The sequence below is a fragment of the Saimiri boliviensis genome, chromosome 19 (genome assembly GCF_048565385.1).
Source record: "Saimiri boliviensis isolate mSaiBol1 chromosome 19, mSaiBol1.pri, whole genome shotgun sequence".
Lineage (NCBI taxonomy): Eukaryota > Metazoa > Chordata > Mammalia > Primates > Cebidae > Saimiri > Saimiri boliviensis.
In genome coordinates, this window is record NC_133467.1 from 40,697,666 (window position 1) to 40,724,709 (window position 27,044).

A 27,044-nucleotide genomic window follows, 5' to 3' on the forward strand; every position below is an offset into this window, starting at 1 on the left:
CTGATTGAGCAGGCGGGTTTTGAGGCGGATCTTGGGGCGGGGCCCGCTCCGCTTTTTGACAGCTGCCTCTTGCACAGCCGCAGCAAAGTCCGTGGGTTCGGAAACCTGTGCCCCGGCTGTCCGCGCGTCCCCGTCCCCCGTGGCCCCGACCCCGGCCATGAAGCGTATCTTCTCCTGCTCCAGCTCACAGGTGGCGGTAGGTGCCAAAATGTGTGGGAGGATGGAGCTGGGGTCCGAGCTCCGGGGTGAGAGAAGTGCTGAGTCCCACCTCAATGCATCATCGCCTTTCTTTTTATCAGGATTTCTAGCTCTTCTGCTCTCACAAGGAAGCCCGCCAGCTTTGCCTTCCTCGAGACCCTGTCCTGCAGCTTCTGGCTTGCCTTCCTCACCTCTGCCCCCCCCAGGGTCCTTTCCCTAGCCCCTCTGTCCTCCAAGCATCTGCACTCCCAGTATCTGGTACGTTTTCTGCAGCCCTGTCCCCTTCCCATGGCCCTGCCCCTACTTCTGCTCTGTCTCCCAATACCAAACCACCCCCAAACGTCTTCCCGGCCCCTGCCTGGCCCCAGGCTCCATTCTACACCACCAGCTCATGCCCCAGAGCCCCATTTTCCAGCCCTATCCTGTCCCCACAATCTTGCCCTCCCACATAGTTCTATCCCTGCAGTTTCCTATTAGTTCAACAATGACTCCCTGCCCTGTGCCTTCCGCGAACCCTTTTTCACAATCTCCTCTGCCATTTTCTCCCTCCTGCCCCATGCCACTTTTGCTCCCATCTCTCACGAGCACTGCTGTTCTGCACACATCACTCCAAACCTTTTTCCAATTGACTGTCCCACAACAGCAACCTTCTGTTCTCGCCTTCAACCTCTGCCCTACTCTGCCCAGTGGTCGCTAATCCCACTTTTCCTCTCTTTGCCTGGACTTCCTCCTGCCTGCTTGCTGTGAGTTAATATTGCAGTCTGGCCGGCCTCACAGGCACTGCCAGAGGATGCACACTCGCCTGGCTGCTCCCCAGGGACTGGGTGAGTTGCCTGCAGAATCCACCCCAGCCAGTTCACTGCAGTGTCTGATCATCAGACTGGTTCCTGGGCCAGTCAAGACCTTAATGCCTGCCTTTCCCCAGATTATTCATTTCCTGAACCCTTGCCCAGTTGTTTAGGGATTATACCCTCCATTTCCTTTGGTTGAGTTGGGGGAAAGTGATGATGAGAGAAGAGGATAGAGCAGACTCTGAGTGTTCCCAGCAGAAGTCACTCTATTCTCTCAGGAAAAAACAAAAAACAAACAAACAAAAAAAAACATAAGATCATAGATGCCGGGCTCTGTGGCTCACGCCTGTAATCCCAGCACTTTGGGAGGCCGAGGTGGGTGGGCGGATCACCTGAGGTCAGGAGCTTGAGACCAGCCTGGCCAACATGGAGAAACCCTATATTGTTTAAAAAAGAGAGAAAGAGAGAGAGAGAGAGAAAGAGAGAGAGAGAGAGAGAGAGAGAGAGATTGCAGATGGTGGTGGCTTAGGGAGGGTATTGCTTCCTCTTCTCTAAAGATCTCTTACATAGAGCCCCTCCCTTACCTGAAAATGGAATTTTCTGTAGAGGTTGGGGTTATGGCTAATTTAGAAGGAAATTAGCCAGCTACTTGTAGCAATATTGCTTTGCTAACTTGACTTAGTAGTATCGCTCATACGCAAATATGAGAAATGTTCAATTAGCTCATTCTGCATGGGCAGGTCACAGAATTCTGGAAGCAAGCTATGAGGCAAGAGCAGGACTCTGTTGAGACCTGTCCTTGTCCCACTGACATTTGCATCTCCACTTACTTTCCACACATTGATCAACCAATCAAAAGCTATTTACTATTATGTGCACCCGAAACTGAGGATGCTCAGACTCAGTCTTAACTCATAATGATTTCTTAGAAATTCATAGGGACTCTTCCTTAGTTACTGAAAGGATTCAATGTTGCCCTTCCCTTACAGATTTGTGGAGTCTGCCTGCTCCTTAGGAATAGAGAAACTATTTCATTCGTTCTGATCTTCCAATCCTTGGGCAGTACCTCCTGTCCAATATGCTAGAGTGAGCAATGGGCTGGCTCTTAGAATTTGGAACCACTCTTCTATCCTCCTTGACTCCAGCTGCATAGAGGTTTGAACATAAAGGATATGGCTGGGCGTGGTGGCTCAAGCCTGTAATCCCAGCACTTTGGGAGGCCGAGGCGGGTGGATCACGAGGTCGAGAGATCGAGACCATCCTGGTCAACATGGTGAAACCCCGTCTCTACTAAAAATACAAAAAAATTAGCTGGGCATGGTGGCGCGTGCCTGTAATCCCAGCTACTCAGGAGGCTGAGGCAGGAGAATTGCCTGAGCCCAGGAGGCGGAGGTTGCGGTGAGCCGAGATCGCGCCATTGCACTCCAGCCTGGGTAACAAGAGCGAAACTCTGTCTCAAAAAAATAAAAAATAAAATAAAAACCACCCATTCTAAACTCTTAAGATAACAAGATCTTTACTATAATGAGATTATGGGAAGTAAGTTGGATGGGCTTAGAATTATCTATCTCTCTCTATATATATAAAGACGGGGTTTCACCGTGTTGGTCAGGCTGGTCTTGAACTCCCGACCTCAGGTGATCCACCCGCCTTGGCCTCCAAAGTGCTTGGATTACAGATGTGAGCCACCACACCCGGCCTAGAATTATCTAGCTGGAAAGAAAACTGTTTCTTCAGAGAGATTGGAGTCATAGAAAGCTTGCAAATAGGCCAATTTCAGCTGGAAATTGGTTCCTCATGAAATTTCCCCACATTTCTCATGCTAAATTCCTCCACTTCCTTGGGTGGCTAACTACCCTGGACCTATTTGCCAGAATAGTGTGGCAGTCTTTCTGGCCACTCCAAAAGCCTGGCTTCCCAGTCACATTGGAAGACTGCCTCTACCCATCTCCATTCACACACCTGGGTCCAGGGCAGAGTCCTGCACCCTCAGTCTGAGGTAAGGACTCAAAAAGCAGTGATCATTTTTTTTTTTCTTGAGACGGAGTTTCACTCTTGTCCGCCCCATGCTGGAGTGCAGTGGCACGATCTCGGCTCACCGCAACCTCCGCCTCCAGGGTTCAAGCGATTCTCCTACCTCGGCATCCTGAGTAGCTGGGATTACAGGCATGTGCCACCATGCTTGGCTAATTTTTGTATTATTAGTAGAGACAGGGTTTCACCATGTTGCCCAGGCTAGTCTTGAACTCCTGACCTCAGGTGATTAGCCTGCCTTGGCTTCCCAAAGTGCTGGGATTACAGGGTGAGCCGCCACCATGCCCAGCATGATCTTTTCTTCTTTTTTAGAGAGAGACGGGGGTTTCACCATATTGGTCAGGCTGGTCTCGAACTCCTAACCTCAGGTGGGCCACCCGCCTCGGCCTCCCAAAGTGCTGGGATTACAGGCGTGAGCCACCGCGCCCGGCCCCAGCAGGATCATTTTAAAGCTAATCTAAGTTATTCAGTATATAGGAAAATCAACAAACAAAAACCCAACTCCTATCATCGCATTTTATTTTAGTCAAGTAGAGGATATCTTTGAAGGTGTCTTACATATGAGCTTCCTCTGCCTAGGTAGACCAGAAGTAGACCAGAAGAGCGCTTTAAATAATGGGCACTCGATCAGCTTAGCAGAAGGTCTATTGCAATTAAAACATTGAGAATTAGGTCCTGGTTCCTCTGAGATAGGCTTTCTGTTTCCACTCACCTGACCTGCAGCAGAAGTCATTCCTTCTCTCGATGCCTGCTGCTTCGCTTCCACGTTATAGGATGCTTATAAGTACACAGCCAGAGAGATAAGGAGAGGGTGCAATCACTTCTACAAAAGTCCTCTAATCTCAGCTACAGACATGCAAAGCTTATACTTATTAAGTCTGCTGATTAATTTGGTGATTGCTCCCTTGAGGCTGTGACCATAATCTAGTGCCTCCTTTCCAAGGTACTAGGGTAAGCTACAGACTACATCTTAACCTTTGAAAGCATCCCTCCCTCCTTTATTCCAGCCCTACAGAGGCTCAGCCATGAAAAATTTCCACCCATTCTGAACTCTACTTAGTACAATGAGATTATAGAAAGTAAATTGGGTAGATTTAGATCTAGCTAGAAAGAAAAGTATCCAGGCCAAGCGTGGTGGCTCACACCTATAATCCCAGCACTTTGGGAGCCCAGGGTGGAGAGGATCACTTGAATTGAGGAGTTTGGGACCAGCCCGGGCAATGCAGTGAGACCCCATCTCTTAAAAAAAAAAAAAAATCACCTGGGTGTGGTGGAGCGTGCCTGTAGTCCCAGCTACTCAGCAGAATGAGGTGGGAGGATTACCTGAACCCAGAGGTCAAGGCTGCAGTGAGCCATCATCAGGCCACTGCACTTTAACCTGGGCAACAGAGCAAGACTCTGTCTCAAAAAATAAATAAATAAATAAATAAATAAATAAATAAATAAATAAATAAATAAAAAGAAGTGGAAAGAAAAGAATCTATATTGGTAAGAAGCATCTTTACCATCTATACAGCCTGGCTGTTATTCACTGGCTGATCTCAGCAAGATCCCTTCCACTCCCCTGGCTGGAGAATTCTGAGCCCAGGAACATCTAAGGTGTGCCCAGGAAGGATGGGGACTGGAAGTAATATTTATTGTGCATCTACTATGTGACAGACACAGAGCTAGATGCCTTATATGTTGTTACAGTATTAGGAAACTGAGATTTGCCGGGCACAGTGGCTCACGCCTGTAATCCCAGCACATTGGGAGGCTGAGTCGGGCGGATCACCTGAGGTTAGGAGTTTGAGACCAGCCTGACCAATATGGTGAAAGCCCGTCTTGAAAAAAAAAAAAAAAAAGGAAACTGAGATTCAGAGATGTCGTTACATGCCTAAATTCACAGAGGCAGGCAGTGTTAGAGTTGACTTTAAACAGAACTACAGGTTGAGGTCGGCTGATGGCAGCGCCCTGTCATGGGGGCGTAGTCCCAGCTCTCTGCTTTCCTGGGGGAGACCTGGTCACCAAAGGGCATGAAAAAATGCATTCTTTTTTTTTTTTTTTTTTTTTTTGAGACAGAGTTTCGCTCTTGTTACCCAGGCAGGAGTGCAATGGCGCGATCTCGGCTCACCGCAACCTCCGCCTCCTGGGTTCAAGCAATTCTCCTGCCTCAGCCTCCTGAGTAGCTGGGATTACAGGCACGCACCACCATGCCCAGCTAATTTTTTTTGTATTTTTAGTAGAGACGGGGTTTCACCTTGTTGACCAAGGTTGGTCTCGATCTATTGACCTTGTGATCCACCCGCCTCGGCCTCCCAAAGTGCTGGGATTACAGGCTTGAGCCACCGCGCCTGAAAAAATGCATTCTTACATGTCAGAGCCTGTCAGTATGAGGAGGAGTCCTTTTGCTTATTTTGTTCCTTGAGAGTTAACCTGTTTGGAGTCTCGAGCAGGCAGTAAAGTCTGAGGGTGGGTGGCTTTTCCCTGCAAGCAACTCGAGACTTTATCTGGAAATAAGTAAATCTTTTTCTATAGCTTGTAGTAGTATGGCCTGGGTTTTTTTGTTTTGTTTTGTTTTGTTTTGTTTTGTTTTTTGAAATAGAGTCTTGCTCTGTTGCCCAGGCTGGAATGCAATGGTGTCATCTTGACTCACTGCAATCTCTACCTCCTGGGTTAAAGCGATTCTCCTGCCTTAGCCTCCCAAGCAGCTGGGATTACAGGCAACTGCCACCATGCCCGGCTAATTATTTTTGTTTTTAGTAGAGATGGAGTTTCAGCATGTTAGCTAGGCTGGTCTCAAACTCCTGACCTCAGGTGATCCACCCACCTAGGCCTCCCAAGGTGCTGGGATTTTGAGCCACCACACCCGGCCGTGGCGTGGATTCTAATTCCAAGTGTGCCACTCCATTTCATGATCTTGGATGGTTATCTTATCTCGGTATACTTTCGTTTCTTCTGTCCAAGAGGTGGAATTAATAGTCCTAACTTTCCAGGGATGTCGAGAGACTAATTGACATAGCACGTGAAAGGACCGTGAGAAGTTACAACTTCCGTACAGGAGTGTTAACTCAGAATCCATCTCCCTTAGATAATTGTAAGGTTTGGACATTTAAAACTTCCCTGTGCTTAAAAAAACAAAACAAAACCAAACAAACAAACAAAAAAAACAAAAAAACGCTGGGTGTGGTGGCTCACACCTGTAATCCAAGCACTTTGGAGGCCAAGGTGGGCGGATCACCTGAGGTTGGGAGTTCAAGACCAGCCTGACCAACATGGTGAAACTCCGTCTTCAAACAAACAAACAAATAAATAAATAAACTTCCCTGTGGTTGAGTAATAATTTGCCCTGGCTATGTAAACAGTATTTGAAAATGAGTTATTGGGCTTCCACAGATCCTATTTTTCTTCCCCCCTTCAATAACCTCTTGCTGAGATGATACCTCATAAAATGTAATGTGCCACCACCAACCCCCACTGCTTCCTGTTTTGTTACAAGGATGCCTTACATTTGGATGGCTCTTTCCAGTTTATAAAGAGAATTTGTACATATTAGCTTGTGTTAACAGTCACAGCATGATGAGGCAGTCGTGCCACATTTTATAGAAGGGGAAACAGGTTAAAGGTGTCGAATGGCTTACTCTAGGTCACACAGTCGAGAATGTAGCTGAACTACGTCCCAAACTCAGGCCAGCGAACAAAATATCCATCCAGCACCCTTTACATCAGACCACAGATCTTTGCATTTATCTTTTCCTTTTTATTCCCTTCTCTGGACAAAACCAGGCTTTTCTGTACTTTCAGCCTTGGGTGTTTTTACATAGCTGTCTCACGCCCTGTAACGCTTCAATTATTGTAATTACCCCGCCACCCGCAAAACTCAAGCTGGATTGAGAGAACAATGCATGCCCAGGTGTGGCTACTGTCCAGACAGCTGCTGCTCCCCGCCGGGGAAACTGGGAGGGAGGAGAAGGGGAGCTGGCTCCTGCTGCTTCCTCCAGCAGAGCTAGAAACCTCTTTGCTGGGCCGGGCGCGGTGGCTCAAGCCTGTAATCCCAGCACTCTGGGAGGCCAAGGCGGGTGGATCACGAGGTCAAGAGATCGAGACCATCCTGGTCAACAAGGTGAAACCCCGTCTCTACTAAAAATACGAAAAATTAGCTGGGCATGGTGGCACGTGCCTGTAATCCCAGCTACTCAGGAGGCTGAGGCAGGAGAATTGCTTGAACCCAGGAGGCGGAGGTTGCGGTGAGCCGAGATCGCGCCATTGCACTCCAGCCTGGGTAACAAGAGCGAAACTCTGTCTCAAAAAAAAAAAAAAAAAAAAAGAAAGAAACCTCTTTGCCTTTTAGTTGTTGTTGCCACGGAAAGGGCAGAGACATTCGCCAAAGGGCATGGATATGATATGGAAAAACAGAAACTAGTTTTGTCTTCTTTTTTTTTGAGACGGAGTCTTGTTTTGGCGCCAGGCGCCAGGCAGTGGCGTGATCTTGGCTCACTGCAACCTCTGCCGGCCAGGTTCAAGCAATTCTCCTGCCTCAGCCTCCCAAGTAGCTGGGACTACAGGCACGCACCACCATGCCCAGCTAATTTTTGTATTTTTTTTAGTAGACACGGGGTTTTACCTTGTTGGCCAGGATGGTCTCGATCTCTTGACCTTGTGATCCTCCCGCCTCGGCCTCCCATAGTGCTGGGATTACAGGTGTGAGCCACTGCGACTGGCCTAGTTTCGTCTTTTAATTTTGGGGCCCAAAGCTAATGAGCAGAGATGGAATGGTTAGGTACTGGGACTCCTAGCTGTAACCTGAGGCTCGGTGCCTTTATGAACTTCTCAAACAACTGAGGACAAAAAGCAGCAGGGGTCTGGGGTGGAGGCGGTGGTGAGAGGCAACGTGAGCCCTCAGGTGTGGTCAGGTTGATTCCATTTGCTCCAGCAAGACCTAGAAAGCAGAAGGGAAAAGATTGCTCTGAGGCTGGGCGCCGAACAGCAACCCTCATCATCATCATGATAAAGTGACATTTGAAATACTGTGCATTCAGCACTCATAAATGATTTTTTTTTTTTTTTTGAGACGGAGTTTCGCTCTTGTTGCCCAGGCTGGAGTGCAATGGCGCGATCTCGGCTCACCGCAACCTCCGCCTCCTGGGTTCAGGCAATTCTCCTGCCTCAGCCTCCTGAGTAGCTGGGATTACAGGCACGCACCACCATGCCCAGCTAATTTTTAGTATTTTTAGTAGAGACGGGGTTTCACCATGTTGACCAGGATGGTCTCGATCTCTCGACCTCGTGATCCACCCGCCTTGGCCTCCCAAAGTGCTGGGATTACAGGCTTGAGCCACTGCGCCCGGCTCATAAATGATTTTTTTTTTTTTTTTTTTTTTTTGAGACGGAGTTTCGCTCTTGTTACCCAGGCTGGAGTGCAATGGCGCGATCTCGGCTCACCGCAACCTCCGCCTCCTGGGTTCAAGCAATTCTCCTGCCTCAGCCTCCTGAGTAGCTGGGATTACAGGCACGTGCCACCATGCCCAGCTAATGTTTTGTATTTTTAGTAGAGACGGGGTTTCACCATGTTGACCAGGATGGTCTCGATCTCTCGACCTCGTGACCCACCCGCCTCGGCCTCCCAAAGTGCTGGGATTACAGGCTTGAGCCACCGCGCCCGGCCTCATAAATGATTTTTAATTCCGTGGTCCAGGGTCCTTTTGGCGCAGGGCTGGAAATAACCAGCAATAGTTGTTGGTGGCATATTAGCTGGTTAAGATTTAGCTGGAACCACCTAAGAAGGACTAAATAGGGCCAGGCGCGGTGACTCACGCCTGTAATCCCAGCCCTTTGGGAGGCCGAGGCGGGTGGATCACCTGCCGTCAGGAGTTCGAGACCAGCCTGGCCAACATGGAGAAACCCCATCTCTAAAAAAAAAAAAGAAAAAATAATAAAAGTCTATTAAAAAAAATGGTCTAGGACAGGCGTCCCCGAACTTTTTACACAGGGCGCCAGTTCACTGTCCCTCAGACCGTTGGAGGGCCGCCACATACTGTGCTCCTCTCACTGACCACCAATGAAAGGAGATGCCCCTTCCTGAAGTGCGGCGGGGGGCCGGATCAATGGCCTCAGGGGGCCGCATGCGGCCCGCGGGCCCGTAGTTTGGGGACGCCTGGTCTAGGATGTGTGTGTGACTTGTGGAAGACTTCCTTTTCTCTTGTTTGGCACCCTAACCACTTGCCTCTTCTCTTTCTCCATACCGCCCCTATCCCGTGTTCACACAACCTGGGGGTCTGGACCAGGTGGAGAGATGGAACCGTCGTGACCAGAAGCTGCTGGAGGCAGTGCAGCGGGGGGATGTGGGGCGCGTGGCTGCCCTGGCCTCCAGGAAGTCAGCCCGCCCCACCAAGCTGGACTCCAACGGCCAGTCCCCGTAAGTCAGTCCTCCGGCCCCGGCCCCTCGTATGTGGCTCCCTTTCAAAGCCCCCAAATCCAATACGATACAGGACCAGGGAATGCCTACAACTTCAGAGCTCCGTTCATTGTCTTCATTAGCAAGGATATCACTAGTTTTCGCTACATGTAAATGCTACACAAAGTGAGGGAAGAAGGCCGGGCGCGGTGGCTCACGCCTGTAATCCCAGCACTTTGGGAGGCCGAGGCGGGTGGATCACGAGGTCAAGAGATCGAGACCATCCTGGTCAACATGGTGAAACTCCGTCTCTACTAAAAATACAAAAAATGAGCTGGGCATGGTGGCGCGTGCCTGTCATCCCAGCTACTCAGGAGGCTGAGGCAGGAGAATTGCCTGAACCCAGGAGGCGGAGGCTGCGGTGAGCCGAGATCGCGCCATTGCACTCCAGCCTGGGTAACAAGAGCGAAACTCCGTCTCTCAAAAAAAAAAAAAAAAAAAAAAAAAAAGTGAGGGAAGAAATTATTGTCCCTGAGTTCCACCCACTTCACAACCCAGACTGACACCACTGACTCGGGAAGTACCCAAAGCCCATTAAACAAACAGAAAATGAATAGGTACACTAACTAGAGTGTTTCTCCATTGCACAAGCAGGAAGGTGTGTATCTCGGGAAACTGGAAACGAAGTGGTGACTTTGGGACTCACATGGCTGGAGGGAGCGCTGATTAAGTCAAGGGAAATGTTATCTTTGTCTCTACCCAAAGCCTTCGAATGTGCAGCCTTTTGCTCTGCTCTGACTGACTCTTTCAGTGACACTGTCACTTCCACTAAGGGTTCTGTGCCCAGAGCGGCAGGTAATTATGTATTCCCCTAGCCATGCCTGCAATCATCTGAGATTCCTTGAGACCCGTAGCTCTGATTTCTTCCTTGCTTCTAACTTCCTTTACGACTGGAGGCCGTATAGACTTCTCTTTCTCAGAAATTCAAGCTAGGGGAGCTTCTCTTCCTGCTTTTAGGAGCTTGGGGCTAGGGAGCGTAGGAAGAAGGGCTTCCTGAGAGTCTCCCATCCCTCATCCCTGGTCCCCTCTTGGCCTTGATTCTGGCAGGTTTCATCTGGCAGCCTCCAAAGGCCTGACAGAGTGTCTGACTATACTGCTCGCAAACGGGGCTGACGTCAACAGCAAGAATGAGGATGGTGAGCGAGACGGAGAGCTGGGCCACGCTGCTGGCTTGCACCTGGACAGCAGCGGAGGGGGGCGGTGCTGGGCTCTGCTGGAGGTTCCTACTGTGGCCCCTTGCTTCTCTCCTCAGTAAGTTCTGGCCGGCATCCGTCCAGAAGTTCCCCTCCCTGTAAGCTGGGCACACCTCACCCCCACTCCCACCTTCATCACAGGTACCGGGCACTTGGGGAACAGGAATTTCTGGCCCCGTGTGGCTGAAAGCTTCTCTCCCTAATCTCCTGATTATCTGTGCGTCTCTTGCCTTCCCTCCCTGTGAGTCATCGGCATGCATGGGGACACCTACCCTCCTTCTCCCCGTCTTTCTGTCTTTCTGTTTCCAGGAAGCACTGCCCTGCACTTGGCCACCATCTCCTGCCAGCCACAGTGTGTCAAGGTCCTGCTTCAGGTAACAGCAACCCCCTGACTACTCTTGGGAAGGGAAGAAGTGGACCCCGAGTTTTCTAACTTTGTCTCATAGTCGCAAGGAATAGTTGGCCAAATGTGCTGGCCTCATCCCCAGTGGGAGGGTTCATAAGAACACATTTATTTAACACCTACTATGTAGTCACCATGCTCGATACTGCCTTCGAGGGCAGCTTATAAAGTCGAGTTGCCAGGAACGATCGATTTTGCCGTTATCAGAGCCACTGCAGACCCTTCCTGCTGTGATGAGGGGCAAGAGGAAGGACAGAGATATTGAAATTAAACCAAAGCCCTACTGTCTGTTTTTGAGGAGTTTATAGTCTAGTAGTATAAAGAGAAATGTACATGTGAAATGACATGGGGACAATTTACTCGTGAGTCCCCAAAAGGACAAAAAGCAGTTACCTTAACTGGCCATCAGGCAAATGAATGTTCCACTTCTGTTTTCCCGATCCTTTCCACTTTTCACAGTGATTTTTTCTTTTCTTTTCTTTTTTTTCTTTTTTCTTTTTTCTTTTTTTTTTGAGACAGAGTCTCGCTCTGTCACCAGGCTGGAGTGCAGTGGCGCGATCCCGGCTCACTGAAACTTCCATTTTCCATTTTCTTTTTCTTTTCTTTTCGTTTCTTTTTTTTTTTTTTTTCGAGACAGAGTTTCGCTCTTGTTGCCCAGGCTGGAGTGCAATGGCGCGATCTCGGCTCACCGCAACCTCCGCCTCCTGGGTTCGGGCAATTCTCCTGCCTCAGCCTCCTGAGTAGCTGGGATTACAGGCACGCGCCACCATGCCCAGCTAACGTTTGTATTTTTTTTAGTAGAGACGGGGTTTCACCATGTTGACCAGGATGGTCTCGATCTCTTGACCTCGTGATCCGCCCGCCTCAGCCTCCCAAAGTGCTGGGATTACAGGCTTGAGCCACCGCGCCCGGCCTTCTTTTTTTTTTTTTTTTTTTTTTTTTTTTTTTTTGAGACGGAGTTTCGCTCTTATTACCCAGGCTGGAGTGCAATGACGCGATCTCGGCTCACCGCAACCTCCGCCTCCTGGGTTCAAGCAATTCTCCTGCCTCAGCCTCCTGAGTAGCTGGGATTACAGGCAAGTGCCACCATGCCCAGCTAATTTTTTGTATTTTTAGTAGAGACGGGGTTTCACCATGTTGACCAGGATGGTCTCGATCTCTCGACCTCGTGATCCACCCGCCTCGGCCTCCCAAAGTGCTGGGATTACAGGCTTGAGCCACCGCGCCCGGCCGGCCTTCTTTTTTTTTATGATAGAGTTTCACCATGATGGCCAGGCTGGTCTTGAACTCCTGACCTCAGGTGATCCACCCTCCTCAGCCTCCCAGAGTGCTAGGATTACAACAGGTGTGAGCCACCGCGCCGGGCCAAGACTCTGCCAAGCTGGACCCTGCTTAACTTCTGGGGCCCTGCCCACAGGCTTTCTTATTGCAGCCCTGGACCTCTATATGGGGCGTTTTCCGGTTTCAAGCCATTCTCCGGCCTCAGCCTCCTGAGTGGCTGGGACTACAGGCATGCACCACCACGCCCGGCTAATTTTTTGTACTTTTAGTAGAGACGGGGTTTCACCATGTTGGCCAAGATGGTCTCAATCTCTTGACCTCGTGATCCACCCGCCTCGGCCTCCCAAAGTGCTGGGATTACAGGCTTGAGCCACCGCGCCCGGCCCACAGTGGTTTTTCTAAAGTACCAGCCATGGACTCAGGCGTTATTTTCCCTAACACGTTTATTTATCTACCATCTGATTTCTCCTAGGCCCTTGGTTTAGAAATCAGGGCTGATATTCAAGGCTGCCTATCATCAGCAATGAATGAACGGGGCTTGCCTAGTAGACAGCCTTCTCTAATGTGGTCCTCCTGCCCCCTCCTCATATTACCATGGAAACTGGTGACCCAATGTGGGTATGGGATGAGGATGTTAACACCAAGCTCCATGCTGCTTCCCTTTGTGGCCATTTGCAGCATGGTGCTAATGAAGACGCTGTGGACGCAGAAAACCGTAGTCCATTGCACTGGGCAGGTGTGTGCAGGGGACTCCTGGGGACAGGGATGCAGGGACTGCAGGGTGGGAAACGGGAGGTGCGGGGTGGGGGGCGCGCAGCCAGGGCCAACCACTGAAATGGTCGGAGGGGATCTGGGTCGTAGTCTCAGGGGGCTTTCTTCATGCTTCCCCCCAACCTGATCTTCTCCTCCCCAGCCTCCTCTGGCTGTGCCTCAAGTGTGCTCCTGCTGTGTGACCACGAAGCCTTCCTGGACGTGTTGGATAACGTGAGTGTGAGATGGGCAGCTCGGCAGTGTCCTGTGTAGGACAGGCAGGCTACTGCTCTCTCTGAGCTTGATTGGCCGGATTCCAGGACCCAGGGTTGTGTTAGCACCCCCCCCCCCCGTCTCTTCCTCTTCCTCCTGCTTCTCCTCCTCTTCCTCACAGAGACATTAAGCCGTACCTTCTGGAGAGCTTCCAACCCTCCAAAAGGGAGTGTTTAGACCTGAGATCTGGGCTTTTATTTGTTCTGAAGAGGTGTGAGGTGGGGGAGCTGTTAGGATCATGTCAAGCCTCTGGCTCTCCCTGGCTCCTCATGAACCCTTCCTACGATCTGTGCAGGATGGACGTACACCCCTGATGATCGCGTCGCTGGGTGGGCACACCGCTATCTGCTCACAGCTGCTGCAGAGAGGAGCCCGAGTTAACGTTACAGACAAGGATGACAAGTGAGCCCTCCTCGGCTACCCACCCCAATTTCCAGGCCTGATCCATTTAGAAAGAAGCCAATGTGCAATGTATGCGTGTGTGTGCGTGCGTGCGTGTGTGTGTGTGTGTCTGTGTGTGTGTGTGTGTGTGTGTTGGGGAAAAAGACAGCTTGGGCTTTACGTTCTTGGGAATGCCATTCCTTCCCAGCGGAGGTTCTGAAAAGCTCTGCCTGCTACCATCACCGCCTTCCTGGCATAGATAACCCCAGAAGTAGAATCAATACTTCTGGACCCATTGGCTGAATTTACTGGTTTTCAGACTATCTTTTAAGAAAGAGGATCCTTTTTTATAATTAAAAATGTATGTAGAATATTGATATATAAAGAAGATAAAAATGGATCTCAGCCTGGCGCAGTGGCTCACGCCTATAATCCCAGCACTTTGGGAGGCTGAGGCTCACACCTATAATCCCAGCCCTTTGGGAGGATCACCTGAGGTCAGGAGTTCAAGACCAGCCTGGCCAACACGGTGAAATCTCATCTCTACTAAAAATACAAAAATTAGCTGGGCATGGTAGCAGGCACTTGTAATCCTAGCTACTTGGGAGGCTGAGGCAGGAGAATCACTTGAACTCAGGAGATAGAGGTTGCAGTGAGCCGAGATCAAACCATTGTACTCCAGGCTGGTGGACAAGAGCGTGGCTGAGTCTTTTTTTATTTTTCTCATTGTTCAATAGCCACCTATGAGTGAGAGCATGCGGTGTTTGATTTTCTGTTCTTGTGTCAGTTTGCTGAGAATGATGGTTTCCAGGTTCATCCATGTCCCTACAAAGGACACGAACGCATCGTTTTTGATGGCTGCATAATATTCCACGGTGTATTCCACATTTTCCCTGTCCAGTCTGTCATCGATAGAATTTGGGTTGATTTCAGATCTTTGCTATTGTAAACAGTGCTGCAACGAACATTCGTGTGCATGTGTCCTTATAGTAGAACGATTTATAATCCTTTGGATATATACCCAGTCATGGGATTGCTGGGTCAAATGGAATTTCTATTTCTAGGTTCTTGAGGAATCGCCACACTGTCTTTCACAATGGTTGAACTGATTTACACTCCCACCAACAATGTAAAAGTGTTTCTATTTCTCCACGTCCTCTGCAGCATCTGTTGTCTCCAGATATTTTAATGATCGCCATTCTAACTGGCGTGAGATGGTATCTTGATGTCGTTTTGATTTGCATTTCTCTGATGACCAGTGATGATGAGCATTTTTTCATATGTTTGTTGGCCTCATGTATGTCTTCTTTTGAAAAGTGTCTGTAGCCGGGCGCGGTGGCTCACGCCTGTAATCCCAGCACTTTGGGAGGCCGAGGCGGGTGGATCACAAGGTCAAGAGATCGAGACCATCCTGGTCAACATGGTGAAACCCCGTCTCTACTAAAAATACAAAAAAAAAAATGAGCTGGGCGTGGTGGCGCGTGCCTGTAATCCCAGCTACTCAGGAGGCTGAGGCAGGAGAATTGCCTGAACCCAGGAGGCGGAGGTTGCGGTGAGCCGAGATCGCGCCATTGCACTCCAGCCTGGGTAACGAGAGCGAAACTCCGTCTCAAAAAAAAAAAAAAAAAAAAAAAAAGAAAAGTGTTTGTTCATATCCTTCGCCACTTTTGAATGGGCTTGTTTGTTTTTTTCTGAGTCTTAAAAGAAAAAAATGGAGCTCACCCGGTTGACCTCCTGATTTCTGTTACTGCACTTCTAAGGAACAGCATTTGAAAAGTCTAGTCCGGTCTAGTGTTGGTCTGTTGTTCTCGTGACCCCACTGAGTGAGAGCTCACACTGTGAGTGGAGTGTCGGGAACCAGGACTTCTGGATTCCATGGGGAAAGTCTGTGCTCAGATTTGTCTCAACCCACAGATCGGCTTTGATCCTGGCCTGTGAGAAAGGCAGTGCCGAGGTGGCCGAACTGCTGCTGAGCCACGGAGCAGACGCGGGGGCTGTGGACAGCACGGGGCATGACGCTTTGCACTATGCTCTGCGCGCACAAGACAAGTCACTGCAGAGGCTGCTGCAGCAGGCCCTGAACCGGCGGCGGGGCGGTAAGGGCCCCTTTGTAACCTCCAGATTCTCCTTGACAGCCATAGAATCAGAGACGTTTCTTAGAGTCCCATTCGTTTCCATGGAAGTAATCTATCTGACAAATAATTGTCACCTGCGTTGAGAGTTTACCTATTTATTGCTGCTACTGTGAGAGGGCCTCAAATCCCCATCCCAAAAGTATGATCGCAAAATTCTTTAATGCAGCCTGATCTCTCACTGAGGACAACTCCAGCTAGTGTTGTTTCTGGTATTTGAGTTGTCATTGTACATCTATTTGTGTGATTTAGGTGACCGGCCATTTCTGTTTTCCTCACCATTGAAGTTCCAGTGCTTATTAATGTGCCAGACACGGTGACCAACAAATAAATGAGTGAGGCCGGGTGTGGTGGCTCACGCCTATAATCCAAGCGCTTTGGAGGCCAAGGTGGGTGGATCACCTGAGGTCGGGAGTTCAAGACCAGCCTGACCAACATGGTGAAACCCTGTCTTTAAAACATAAAAATAAGCTGGGCAAGGTGGCACGCGCCTGTAATCCCAGCTACTCAGGAGGCTGAGGCAAGAGAATTGCTTGAACCTGGGAGGCGGCGGTTGCAGTGAGCCGAGATTGCGCCATTGCACTCCAGCCTTGGTGACAGAGTGAGACTCCGTCTCAAAAAAAAAAAATAAATAAATAAACAAACAAAATGAACGAGGTGGCCCATTTCTGGGACAGAAAACCAAAGTTACTGGATAGTTAGGGATCCACTAGACAAGATTGGCCTCTGGCACCAGGAAGATATGTCGTGAGATTGGTCACAGAGAGGCCACCCCTCTCAGAAAAAGTCTGAAGATAAGAATGTGGGCTAGAAGCACGTGGAACCTGTCTTCTCTCTCATTTTTCTCATATCTTTTCTTATAGGTCAGGGGCTAGTCCAGCACCCAGATCTTGCATCCCAGGTAAGACTCTGAGTGCCTCCCACTTTTGCTTTGGACACACCGCAGGCTATCCCACTGTGACTATTCCCAGTGGTCCTTCAGGTGGCAAGACATTTAAGAGAAGAAAGGCACTCCTGGGGCTGCCTAGTGGCCACACTTCTTTATATTTACTATTGTTTTCTTTTTTCTTTTTTTTTTTTTTGAGACGTCGCCAGGCTGGAGTGCACTGGCACGATCTCAGCTCACTGCAACCTCCACTTCCGGGGTTCAAGTGATTCTCCTGCCTCAGCCTACTGAGTAGCTCGGACTACAGGTGTGCACTGCCACGCCCAGCTAATTTTTGGTATTTTTAGTAGAGACAGGGTATTACCATGTTGGCCAGGTTGGTCTTGATCTCTTGACCTCTTGATCCGCCCACCTCGGCCTCCCAAAGTGCTGGGATTACAGGCGTGAATCCCCGTGCCTGGCCTTACTCTTCTGTGTTTTCAACATAGGCCTCTCCATCGGAGCCCCAGGCAGGCTCTTCACCTAAGACCCCATGGAGAGCAGAGCCTGAGGAGGAGCAAGAGGAAGAGGAGGATGAAGACCCGTGCTCGGAGGAGTGGAGGTGGAAGTTTGAAGAGGAGCACAGGAAAGTTTCTCAGTTGGAGCAGGAGCTGGTGCAAAAGACAGAAGAGTGGAAGGCTCAAGCTGCAGCCTACCTGGACCTTGAGACCCAGATTCAAGAGCAGGCGCGGGAGCTAGGGCTCCTCCTGTCCCGGGAACCCAGAGCTTCAGGAGGGCAAGGCTCTAGGCTCCGGCCTGGAGGGGATGGCATGGGGCAGGGTCGTCCTCTGGACCTGCTGGCTGAGCGTATACAAGAGCTAAAGAAGCAACGTCAGGCAGCAGGCACAGTAAATTCAGTATTAGCTCCCAAGAAGGCTGAGGACTCAGCCCCAGGAGAGATCCAGTGTGCAGTCCATGGAAGGTCCCAGCCAGAAGAACAGGAGCTACCCCAGAGCCCAGGGTCTGAGACCATCAGGAAAGCCACAAGACAGCAATTGACTAAAGATGGCGGACAGACCCTTGGCCCTGATCATGCCGACCAGATGCCTGCTGGCCAGAAGGAGAGGCCCCGGGTTCCAGGAGTTGAACCAGGAGGCACAGTGGCTGAACCAGCGGGCCCAGCAGCCATGACCCAGCTTGTGCTCCAGCTAAGGGAGGAGCTTGCTGCGGTGTGGCGAGAAAAGGATGCTGCCCGGGCGGCTTTATCAAGACCAGTCATGGAGGGAGCCCTGGGGACTCCCCGTGCTGAGGCCGCGGCAGCTGCCTGGGAGAAGATGGAGGCCCGACTGGAGCGAGTGCTGGCGAGACTGGACCGGGCAAAGGCAGGACTGCAGGTGAAGCCTGAGGTTCCTGCCCAGGAGTCCAGAGAGCGAGCACCAAAGGCAGCCCCAGGGAGCATCAAAGAGGATGAAGAGAAGGAGAAAAGCGTTCCTGGGGCTCGGGGAGATTCTCTGGGGGCCCCTGGAGGGGAACAGGCCCTAGGAGGCCTGGCAAAGGGACAGCTGGAGAAGGAGGTGTCAGCGCTGAGACTGAGCAACAGTCACTTACTGGAGGAGTTAGGCGAGTTGGGGCGGGAGCGGCAGAGGTTGCAGAGGGAGCTGCAGTCCCTGAGCCAGCGGCTGCAGCGGGAGTTTGTGCCCAGGCCAGAGGCGCAGGTCCAGCTGCAGCAGTTGCAGCAGAGTGTGGGGCTGCTGACAGATGAGCTGGCCGTGGAGAAGGAGGCCACAGAGGAGCTGCGGAGGCGCCTGGCCTCCCAGAGCAGCAGCCTCCGAGGGCTGTGGGACTGCCTGCCCGCCGACCTCGCGGGCAAGAGGAGCGCAGCGCGGAGCGAAGTCGCGGAGCCCCCGGAGGAGCTGCGGGCCTGCATCAGCACCCTGGCGGACCGGCACCGGGAGGCCCAGCACGTGCTGGCTCAGCTGCGAGAGGAAAACCGGCAGCTGCGGGGCTCCCTGTCCCCGGGTGGGGAGCCAGGCACGTCCTTCAAGGTCCCAGCATCCCCGCAAGTGGCGGCGCTGGAGCAAGACCTGGGGAAGCTGGAGGCAGAGCTGCGGGCGGTTCAGGCCACGATGAGCGGGAAGAGCCAGGAGATCGCGAAGCTCAAGCAGCTGCTCTACCAAGCCACGGAGGAGGTGGCGGAGCTGCGGGCCCGGGAGGCGGCCAGCCTGCGGCAGCACGAGAAGACGCGGGGCTCGCTGGTGGCCCAGGCCCAGGCTTGGGGCCGGGAGCTCAAGGCGCTGCTGGAGAAGTACAACGCGGCCTGCCGGGAGCTGGCTCGGCTGCGGGAGGCGGTGGCCGAGGAGCGGCGCCGCGGCGGGGACCTGGCAGCTCGGGCCGCGGAGCACGAGCGCCAGGCCAGCGAGATGCGGGGGCGCTCCGAGCAGTTTCAGAAAACGGCGGAGCTGCTGAAGGAGAAGATGGAGCGTCTCGTTGGGGCTTGCCGGGACAAGGAGGCCAAGGTGAGCAGCCGAGGCGGCCCTGGGAGCACTCGGGAAAGTTTCGGGGTGTTTGGGAGTTGGCGAACCGGAATCCAGAAACCTCTGTGGCAGCAGCGGGTCAGATGAGTCGTCCAAACGGAGCACCGGTCCTCTGCGGGGACCAGGCCAGTGTGTTCTCCTGGGCCTGAGGGGGTTGGGGTTGAGTTGGAGGCGAGGTCAGGTGGAAGTGGACGAGAGAAGGGGGCTGAGGTCATGAAATTTGGCACCCAGATTCAGAAGCAGTGTGCTCGGGGCTGCCGCCAGCGCAGCACCATCGTTTGTCAGCCTTTGGACTTAAATTGCATGTTAGCCGGGCTGGGCGCGGTGGCTTACGCCTGTAATCCCAGCACTTTGGGAGGCCGAGGCGGGTGGATCACGAGGTCGAGAGATCGAGACCATCCTGGTCAACATGGTGAAACCCCGTCTCTACTAAAAATACAAAAAAAAATTAGCTGGGCATGGTGGCGTGTGCCTGTAATCCCAGCTACTCAGGAGGCTGAGGCAGGAGAATTGCCTGAACCCAGGAGGCGGAGGTTGCGGTGAGCCGAGATCGCGCCATTGCACTCCAGCCTGGGTAACAAGAGCGAAACTCCGTCTCAAAAAAAAAAAAAAAAAAAAAAAAAAAAAATTGCATGTTAGCCGGCTGGGCATGGTGGCTCAGGCCTGTAATCCAAGCATTTTGGAGGCCAAGGCGGACCTGAGGTCGGGAGTTCAAGACCAGGCTGACCAACATGGTGAAACCTAGTCTTAAAAAAAAAAAAAAAAAAAAAAAAAAAAGCCTATTAGCCTAGGAAGAGGCCTAATAGCATGATGGGTTGCTGATTTTACTGAGGTTCTGAGGAGGTGACTCAGGAACTAATGGGTTAAGAAAAGTAGACTCAGTGATAGCGGCTCTTCTCCCCTCCACTTCAAAGTGGGTTCTACAGAAAGATGTCCATTGGCAAAAAGGGCACCAATGCAAAGAAAAAGAAGCTTGAGGCTGGGCGCGGTGGCTCACGCCTGTAATCCCAGCGCTTTGGGAGGCCGAGGCAGGCGGATCACGAGGTCAAGAAATCGAGACCAGCCTGGCCAACATGGTGAAACCCCGTCTCTACTAAAAATACAAACATTAGCGGGGCATGGTGGTGAGTGCCTGTAATCCCATACTCAGGAGGCTGAGGCAGGAGAATCGCTTGAACCTGGGAGGTGGAGGTTGCAGTGAGCTGAGATCGCACCATTGCACTGCAGCCTGGGTGGCAGAGCAAGACTCTGTCTCCGGAAAAACAAACAAACAAACAAACAAACAAACAAACAAAAAAACCCTGCTATTAGATACCAGAGTTTCCTAATGCTTGCTCTAAACCTGAGTCTACATGTTTCTTTTTTTTTCTTTTCCTTTTTTCAGGCCCATACTGGCTAAGAGTCTACATGTTTCTATGAGTCATGTTTTATGAACTCTAAATATCAACTTACAAATGGATTTAGTAATTCTAGACTTACCCATGAAATGAATGGTTCAGACTTCTTATTAAAACTTGGATACTACTGGGTGCGGTGGCTCAAGCCTGTAATCCCAGCACTTTGGGAGGCTGAGGCGGGTGGATCACGAGGTCAAGAGATCAAGACCATCCTGGTCAACATGGTGAAACCCCGTCTCTACTAAAAATACAAAAAAATTAGCTGGGCATGGTGGCGCGTGCCTGTAATCCCAGCTACTCAGGAGGCTGAGGCAGGAGAATTGCTTGAACCCAGGAGGCGGAGGTTGTGGTGAGCCGAGATCGCGCCATTGCACCCCAGCCTGGGTAACAAGAGCGAAACTCTGTCTCAAAAAAAAAAAAAAAAAAAAAAAACACACACACACACACACACACAAACTTGGATACATTGGATACATGATCAAATTTAGGTTGGATCAAAAAATATAAAGTGGCCGGGCGCGGTGGCTCAAGCCTGTAATCCCAGCACTTTGGGAGGCCGAGGCGGGTGGATCACGAGGTCGAGAGGTCGAGACCATCCTGGTCAACATGGTGAAACCCCGTCTCTACTAAAAATACTAAAAATTAGCTGGGCATGGTGGCGTGTGCCTGTAATCCCAGCTACTCAGGAGGCTGAGGCAGGAGAATTGCCTGAACCCAGGAGGCGGAGGTTGCGGTGAGCCGAGATCGCGCCATTGCACTCCAGCCTGGGTAACAAGAGCGAAACTCCGTCTCAAAAAAAAAAAAAAAAAAAAAATTGCATGTTAGCCGGCTGGGCATGGTGGCTCAGGCCTGTAATCCAAGCATTTTGGAGGCCAAGGCAGACCTGAGGTCGGGAGTTCAAGACCAGGCTGACCAACATGGTGAAATCCAGTCTTAAAAAAAAAAAAAAATGCATATTAGCCTAGGAAGAGGCCTAATAGCATGATGGGTTGCTGATTTTACTGAGGTTCTGAGGAGGTGACTCAGGAACTAATGGGTTAAGAAAAGTAGACTCAGTGATAGCGGCTCTTCTCCCCTCCACTTCAGAGTGGGTTCTACAGAAAGATGTCCATTGGCAAAAAGGGAACCAATGCAAAGAAAAAGAAGCTTGAGGCTGGGCGCGGTGGCTCACGCCTGTAATCCCAGCGCTTTGGGAGGCCGAGGCAGGCGGATCACGAGGTCAAGAAATCGAGACCAGCCTGGCCAACACGGTGAAACCCCGTCTCTACTAAAAATACAAACATTAGCGGGGCATGGTGGTGAGTGCCTGTAATCCCATACTCAGGAGGCTGAGGCAGGAGAATCGCTTGAACCTGGGAGGTGGAGGTTGCAGTGAGCTGAGATCGCACCATTGCACTGCAGCCTGGGTGACAGAGCAAGACTCTGTCTCCGGAAAAACAAACAAACAAACAAACAAAAAAACCTGCTATTAGATACCAGAGTTTCCTAATGCTTGCTCTAAACGTGAGTCTACATGTTTCTTTTTTTTTTCTTTTCCTTTTTTCAGGCCCATACTGGCTAAGAGTCTACATGTTTCTATGAGACATGTTTGATGAACTCTAAATATCAACTTACAAATGGATTTAGTAATTCTAGACTTACCCATGAAATGAATGAGTTCAGACTTCTTATTAAAACTTGGATACTACTGGGTGCGGTGGCTCAAGCCTGTAATCCCAGCACTTTGGGAGGCTGAGGCGGGTGGATCACGAGGTCAAGAGATCAAGACCATCCTGGTCAACATGGTGAAACCCCGTCTCTACTAAAAATACAAAAAAATTAGCTGGGCGTGGTGGTGCGTGCCTGTAATCCCAGCTACTCAGGAGGCTGAGGCAGGAGAATTGCTTGAACCCAGGAGGCGGAGGTTGCGGTGAGCCGAGATCGCGCCATTGCACCGCAGCCTGGGTAACGAGAGCGAAACTCCGTCTCAAAACACACACACACACACACACACACACACACAAACTTGGATACATTGGATACATGATCAAATTTAGGTTGGATCAAAAAATATAAAGTGGCCGGGCGCGGTGGCTCAAGCCTGGCTCAAGCCTGTAATCCCAGCACTTTGGGAGGCCGAGGTGGGTGGATCACGAGGTCAAGAGATCGAGACCATCCTGGTCTACATGGTGAAACCCCGTCTCTACTAAAAATACAAAAATTAGCTGGGCATGGTGGTGTGTGCCTGTAATCACAGCTACTCAGGAGGCTGAGGCAGGAGAATTGCCTGAACCCAGTAGGCGGAGGTTGCGGTGAGCCGAGATCGCGCCATTGCGCTCCAGCCTGGGTAACAAGAGCGAAACTCCGTCCCAAAAAATAAAAAAAATAAAAAAAATAAGAAATGATATTTATTTAAAAGATCTGGGGCCGGGCGTGGTGGCTCACGCCTGTAATCCAAGCACTTTGGAGGCCAAGGCGGGCAGATCACCTGAGGTCGGGAGTTCAAGACCAGCCTGACCAACATGGTGAAACCCCGTCTTTAAAAAAAAAAAGATTTGGAACACTTGGCCCATGGTAAGTACTCAGTAAAAGCTAGCTATTGTTATTCCTACTACCACTATTCCCATTACTGCTAGTTACCGTTAACTGCGTTCGTGCCTCTGCCTCAATAAGCCGTAAGGCCTCATCTCCGTGTCCCTTAGTGGTCAGCAGCCAGAAGTACTTTAGGGTCCGCACTCAGGTAAGAGCATGCACCAAGGAGTGAAAGGGATTACGGTTCAAATCATGATTTCATCACTTTTCAGCTGTGTGATTTTGACAAACTACTTAATTCAGTCTCTTTATCTACAAAATGTGATAATACTTCCCTCAGGCGGAGCATGGTGGCTCCTGCCTGTAATCCCAGCACTTTGGGAGGCCAAGGTGGATGGATTGCTTGAGCTCAGGAGTTTGAGACCAGCCTGGGCAACATGGCGAAACCCCAACGATACCAAAAAAAAAAAAAAAAAAAAAAAAAAAAAAAAAAAAAAAAAAAATTAGCTGAGTGTGGTGACCCGTGCCTGTGTCTATGCTACTCAGGAGGTAGAGGTTGCAGTGAGCTGAGATTATGCCACTACACTCCAGCCTGGGGGACAGAGTGAGACCTTGCCTCCAAAAACAAAACAGCCAGGGCACGGTGGCTCACGCCTATAATCCCAACACTTTGGGAGGCTGAGGTGAGCAGATCACCTGAGGTCAGGAGTTCGAAACCAGGCTGGCCAACATAGTGAAACCCCGTCTCTACTAAAAATACAAAAACTTAGCCAGGTGTGGTGGCGCGTGCCTGTAATCCCAACTACCCGGGAGGCTGAGGCAGGAGAATGGCTTGAACCCGGGAGGCGGAGGTTGCGGTGAGCAGAGATGGCGCCGTTGCACTCCAGCCTGGGTGACACAGCAAGACTCAGTCCAAAAACAAAAACAAAAACAAAAAACAAAAAAACTAGGCCTGGCGCGGTGGTTCACACCTGTAATCCTAGCATTTTGGATTTTGGGAGGCCGAGGTGGGTGGATCACCTGAGGTCAGGAGTTCAAGACCAGCCTGGCCATCAGGGTGAAACCCCATCTTTTTAAAAAACACCTTCCTTCAAAGAAGTATTGTTCTTCTTAGAGGAAAAGCTCTTTTCAATGTTTTGTTTTGTTTTTTTTTTGAGACGGAGTTTCGCTCTCGTTACCCAGGCTGGAGTGCAATGGCGCGATCTCGGCTCACCACAACCTCCGCCTCCCGGGTTCAGGCAATTCTCCTGCCTCAGCCTCCTGAGTAGCTGGGATTACAAGCACGCGCCACCATGCCCAGCTGATTTTTTATATTTTTAGTAGAGACGGGGTTTCACCATGTGGACCAGGATGGTCTCGATCTCTCGACCTCGTGATCCACCCACCTCGGCCTCCCAAAGTGCTGGGATTACAGACTTGAGCCACTGCGCCCCGCCCCTTTTCAATGTTAAATGAAACAATTTGTATAAAATTGGCACACGTTAAATACTCAGTAAGAGGAAGCTGACCTTGACCCTGGGTGGTGTTTGTGGGAGAAATGACTTGAGCCTCACTGGTCGCCTCTGTGCTCTTGGCCTCAGATCAAGGAGTTGTTGAAGAAGCTGGAGCAGCTTTCGGAAGAGGTTCTAGCAGTTCGGGGAGAAAATGCTCGCCTTGCCCTGCAGCTGCAGGTATGTTTTGGCGGTCAGGGAAATGGACCCTGCTGGAGAAGAAGGTGGACGGTGGAAGTGACGTATGTGTGGGAGACATTTTAGGAATTACAGAGGCCTGGCTAGGCAGTGATCCAGGATGGGCCATGGTGGGCTGAGGAGCCCACCGGGTACTGCCGGCCACTTCGGTGTGTTACGCCTCGTGCTTGGGTGAGGGTGGACACGTGACTTCCTATTGATGTTCGTTTTCAGGATTCCCAGAAGAACCATGAAGAGATCATCTCCACCTACAGGAATCACCTACTGAATGCTGCTCAGGTGAGCATGGTGGAATTTTGAGAGAGGTAGAGACGGAAAGCTGGGTGTAGGGTATTGCATTTAGGGCCCCTCTCTCTTCTCCAGGCTCCCTGTACATATTTGCCATTTCTCAGAAAGCTGCATCCAGTGCCAGGGCTCTGATCTCACTTGGTAGAGTGAGATCGAGAGATGTGGAGTATGAATGTGAAGAGAAGAGGCGTTTGCCCCTCCGTTTCAATTCCCTGGTCCATTGTAAGGACTTTGTCCTATCCCCTGTACCGTTTCTCAGTTTCCTCCTGGAGCCACTTAGTCCTAAACAAGGAAAAAGAGGTGGAGGTCTTGCTCCCTTCTTAGGAAAAGTAGACATCAGCGAGGCAGGCGGATCACCTGAGGTCGGGAGTTCGAGACCAGCCTGACCCATATGGAGAAACCCCATCTCTACTAAAAACACAAAATTAGCCAGGCGTGGTGGTGCGTGTCTGTAGTCCCAGCTACTTGGGAGGCTGAGGCAGGAGAATCGCTTGAACCCGGGAGGCGGAGGTTGAGCTGAGCCAAGTTTGCGCCATTGCACTCCAGCCTGGGCAACAAGAGTGAAACTCCATCTCAAAAATAAATAAATAAATAAATACATGTATACATCATTCTCTTCCGTGTGAAGCTAGGGAAACAGCCATGAAGAAGTTAAATACTGTAAGTGAAGTTCATAGTAAACAGCCTTCCACTGTACCACAGAACCTCCCCTCCCCTCTCTCCATTTTCTATTCTTCATCCCCTGTTCTTCCTTTGCTGCTGTCAACAGGGCTGCATGGAACAGGACGTGTACAGTATCCTGCTGCGAATCCTTAGCATGCAAGAGGAGTGAGGCGGCCTCACCGGGAGCCCTCAGGGATACAAGAGCCTCTGTTGTGAGTTGTGGGTTAACGGTGATGAGGGAAGGAGAAAGGGCCTGGGAAAGGAGGCGTATGGAATGAAATTAGTCCCTTTTGCCCCTGTGGTGGCTGGCGGTGGGGAGCCTTTTGGGTAATCGGGCATTTAGGTGATTGAGAAGACAGAACATGGAGAATCACTGGGTGGGGTCAGGAGTCAGCGAGCAGGTGGAGTAAGGGGCTGACTTGTGAGATGGAGACTGGAGACAGGGGTTGGGTCTGGGGTGGGAAAATGCCAGGGAAAGACGAGTGATGAGAGGATAGTTCCTTAGGGCAGGACTCTACAAAATCCAGAATCTCGTCACTTTCTTTTTTTTTTTTTTTTTGTGAGACGGAGTTTCACTCTTGTTACCCAGGCTGGAGTGCAATGGCGCCATCTCGGCTCACCGCAACCTCCGCCTCCTGGGTTCAGGCGATTCTCCTGCCTCAGCCTCCTGAGTAGCTGGGATTACAGGCACGTGCCACCATGCCCAGCTAATTTTTTTGTATTTTTAGTAGAGACGGGGTTTCACCATGTTGACCGGGATGGTCTCGATCTCTTGACCTTGTGATCCACCCGCCTTGGCCTCCCAAAGTGCTGGGATTACAGGCGTGAGCCACTGCGCCCAGCCAATCTCGTCACTTTCATAGCATTCCTTCAAAGAGCAGACAAGCCCCAAACCTCTCCCCATCCCAATGCAGGTAGCCCCCTTCCCCTGTCCAGATAGATGAGGTCCCTTTTAGCATGTTGACCTGAGTGGGAGGAGACTGAGGACATGGAAGCGTGTGCATTTCATCCTTGAATTTCTTCTTTCAGGGAATAAGAGCCCCCGGTTGACAGACGCTCCCTCAGGCTGTGGTGGGGGGTGTTGGCCACTGGAGAATGGTAAGGGCAGGGCTTCACCTGACATTACGAACCTCAGACCTGAGAGCGTGGACCTTGGAATCAGCATGGATGAGACCAGAGGAGGTGTGGATGGAAGCAGGCTCTATGGAAAATAAAGCATGAGGCAGGAC

General features: G+C 50.9%; 1 protein-coding gene across 1 annotated transcript; it reads left to right on the forward strand.

Annotated features, from left to right (window-relative positions):
• Positions 1-27,044, forward strand: ANKRD35 (ankyrin repeat domain 35). Its single transcript, XM_039459923.2, has 14 exons — positions 1-196; positions 9,287-9,417; positions 10,504-10,592; positions 10,959-11,023; positions 13,012-13,069; positions 13,247-13,317; positions 13,652-13,758; positions 15,652-15,833; positions 16,733-16,770; positions 17,244-19,250; positions 24,757-24,846; positions 25,078-25,143; positions 25,922-26,027; positions 26,845-27,044. The coding sequence occupies exons 1-13, from the start codon at positions 158-160 to the stop codon at positions 25,982-25,984; spliced, it is 3,006 nt and encodes a 1,001-aa protein (XP_039315857.1). The 5' UTR covers positions 1-157; the 3' UTR covers positions 25,985-26,027; positions 26,845-27,044.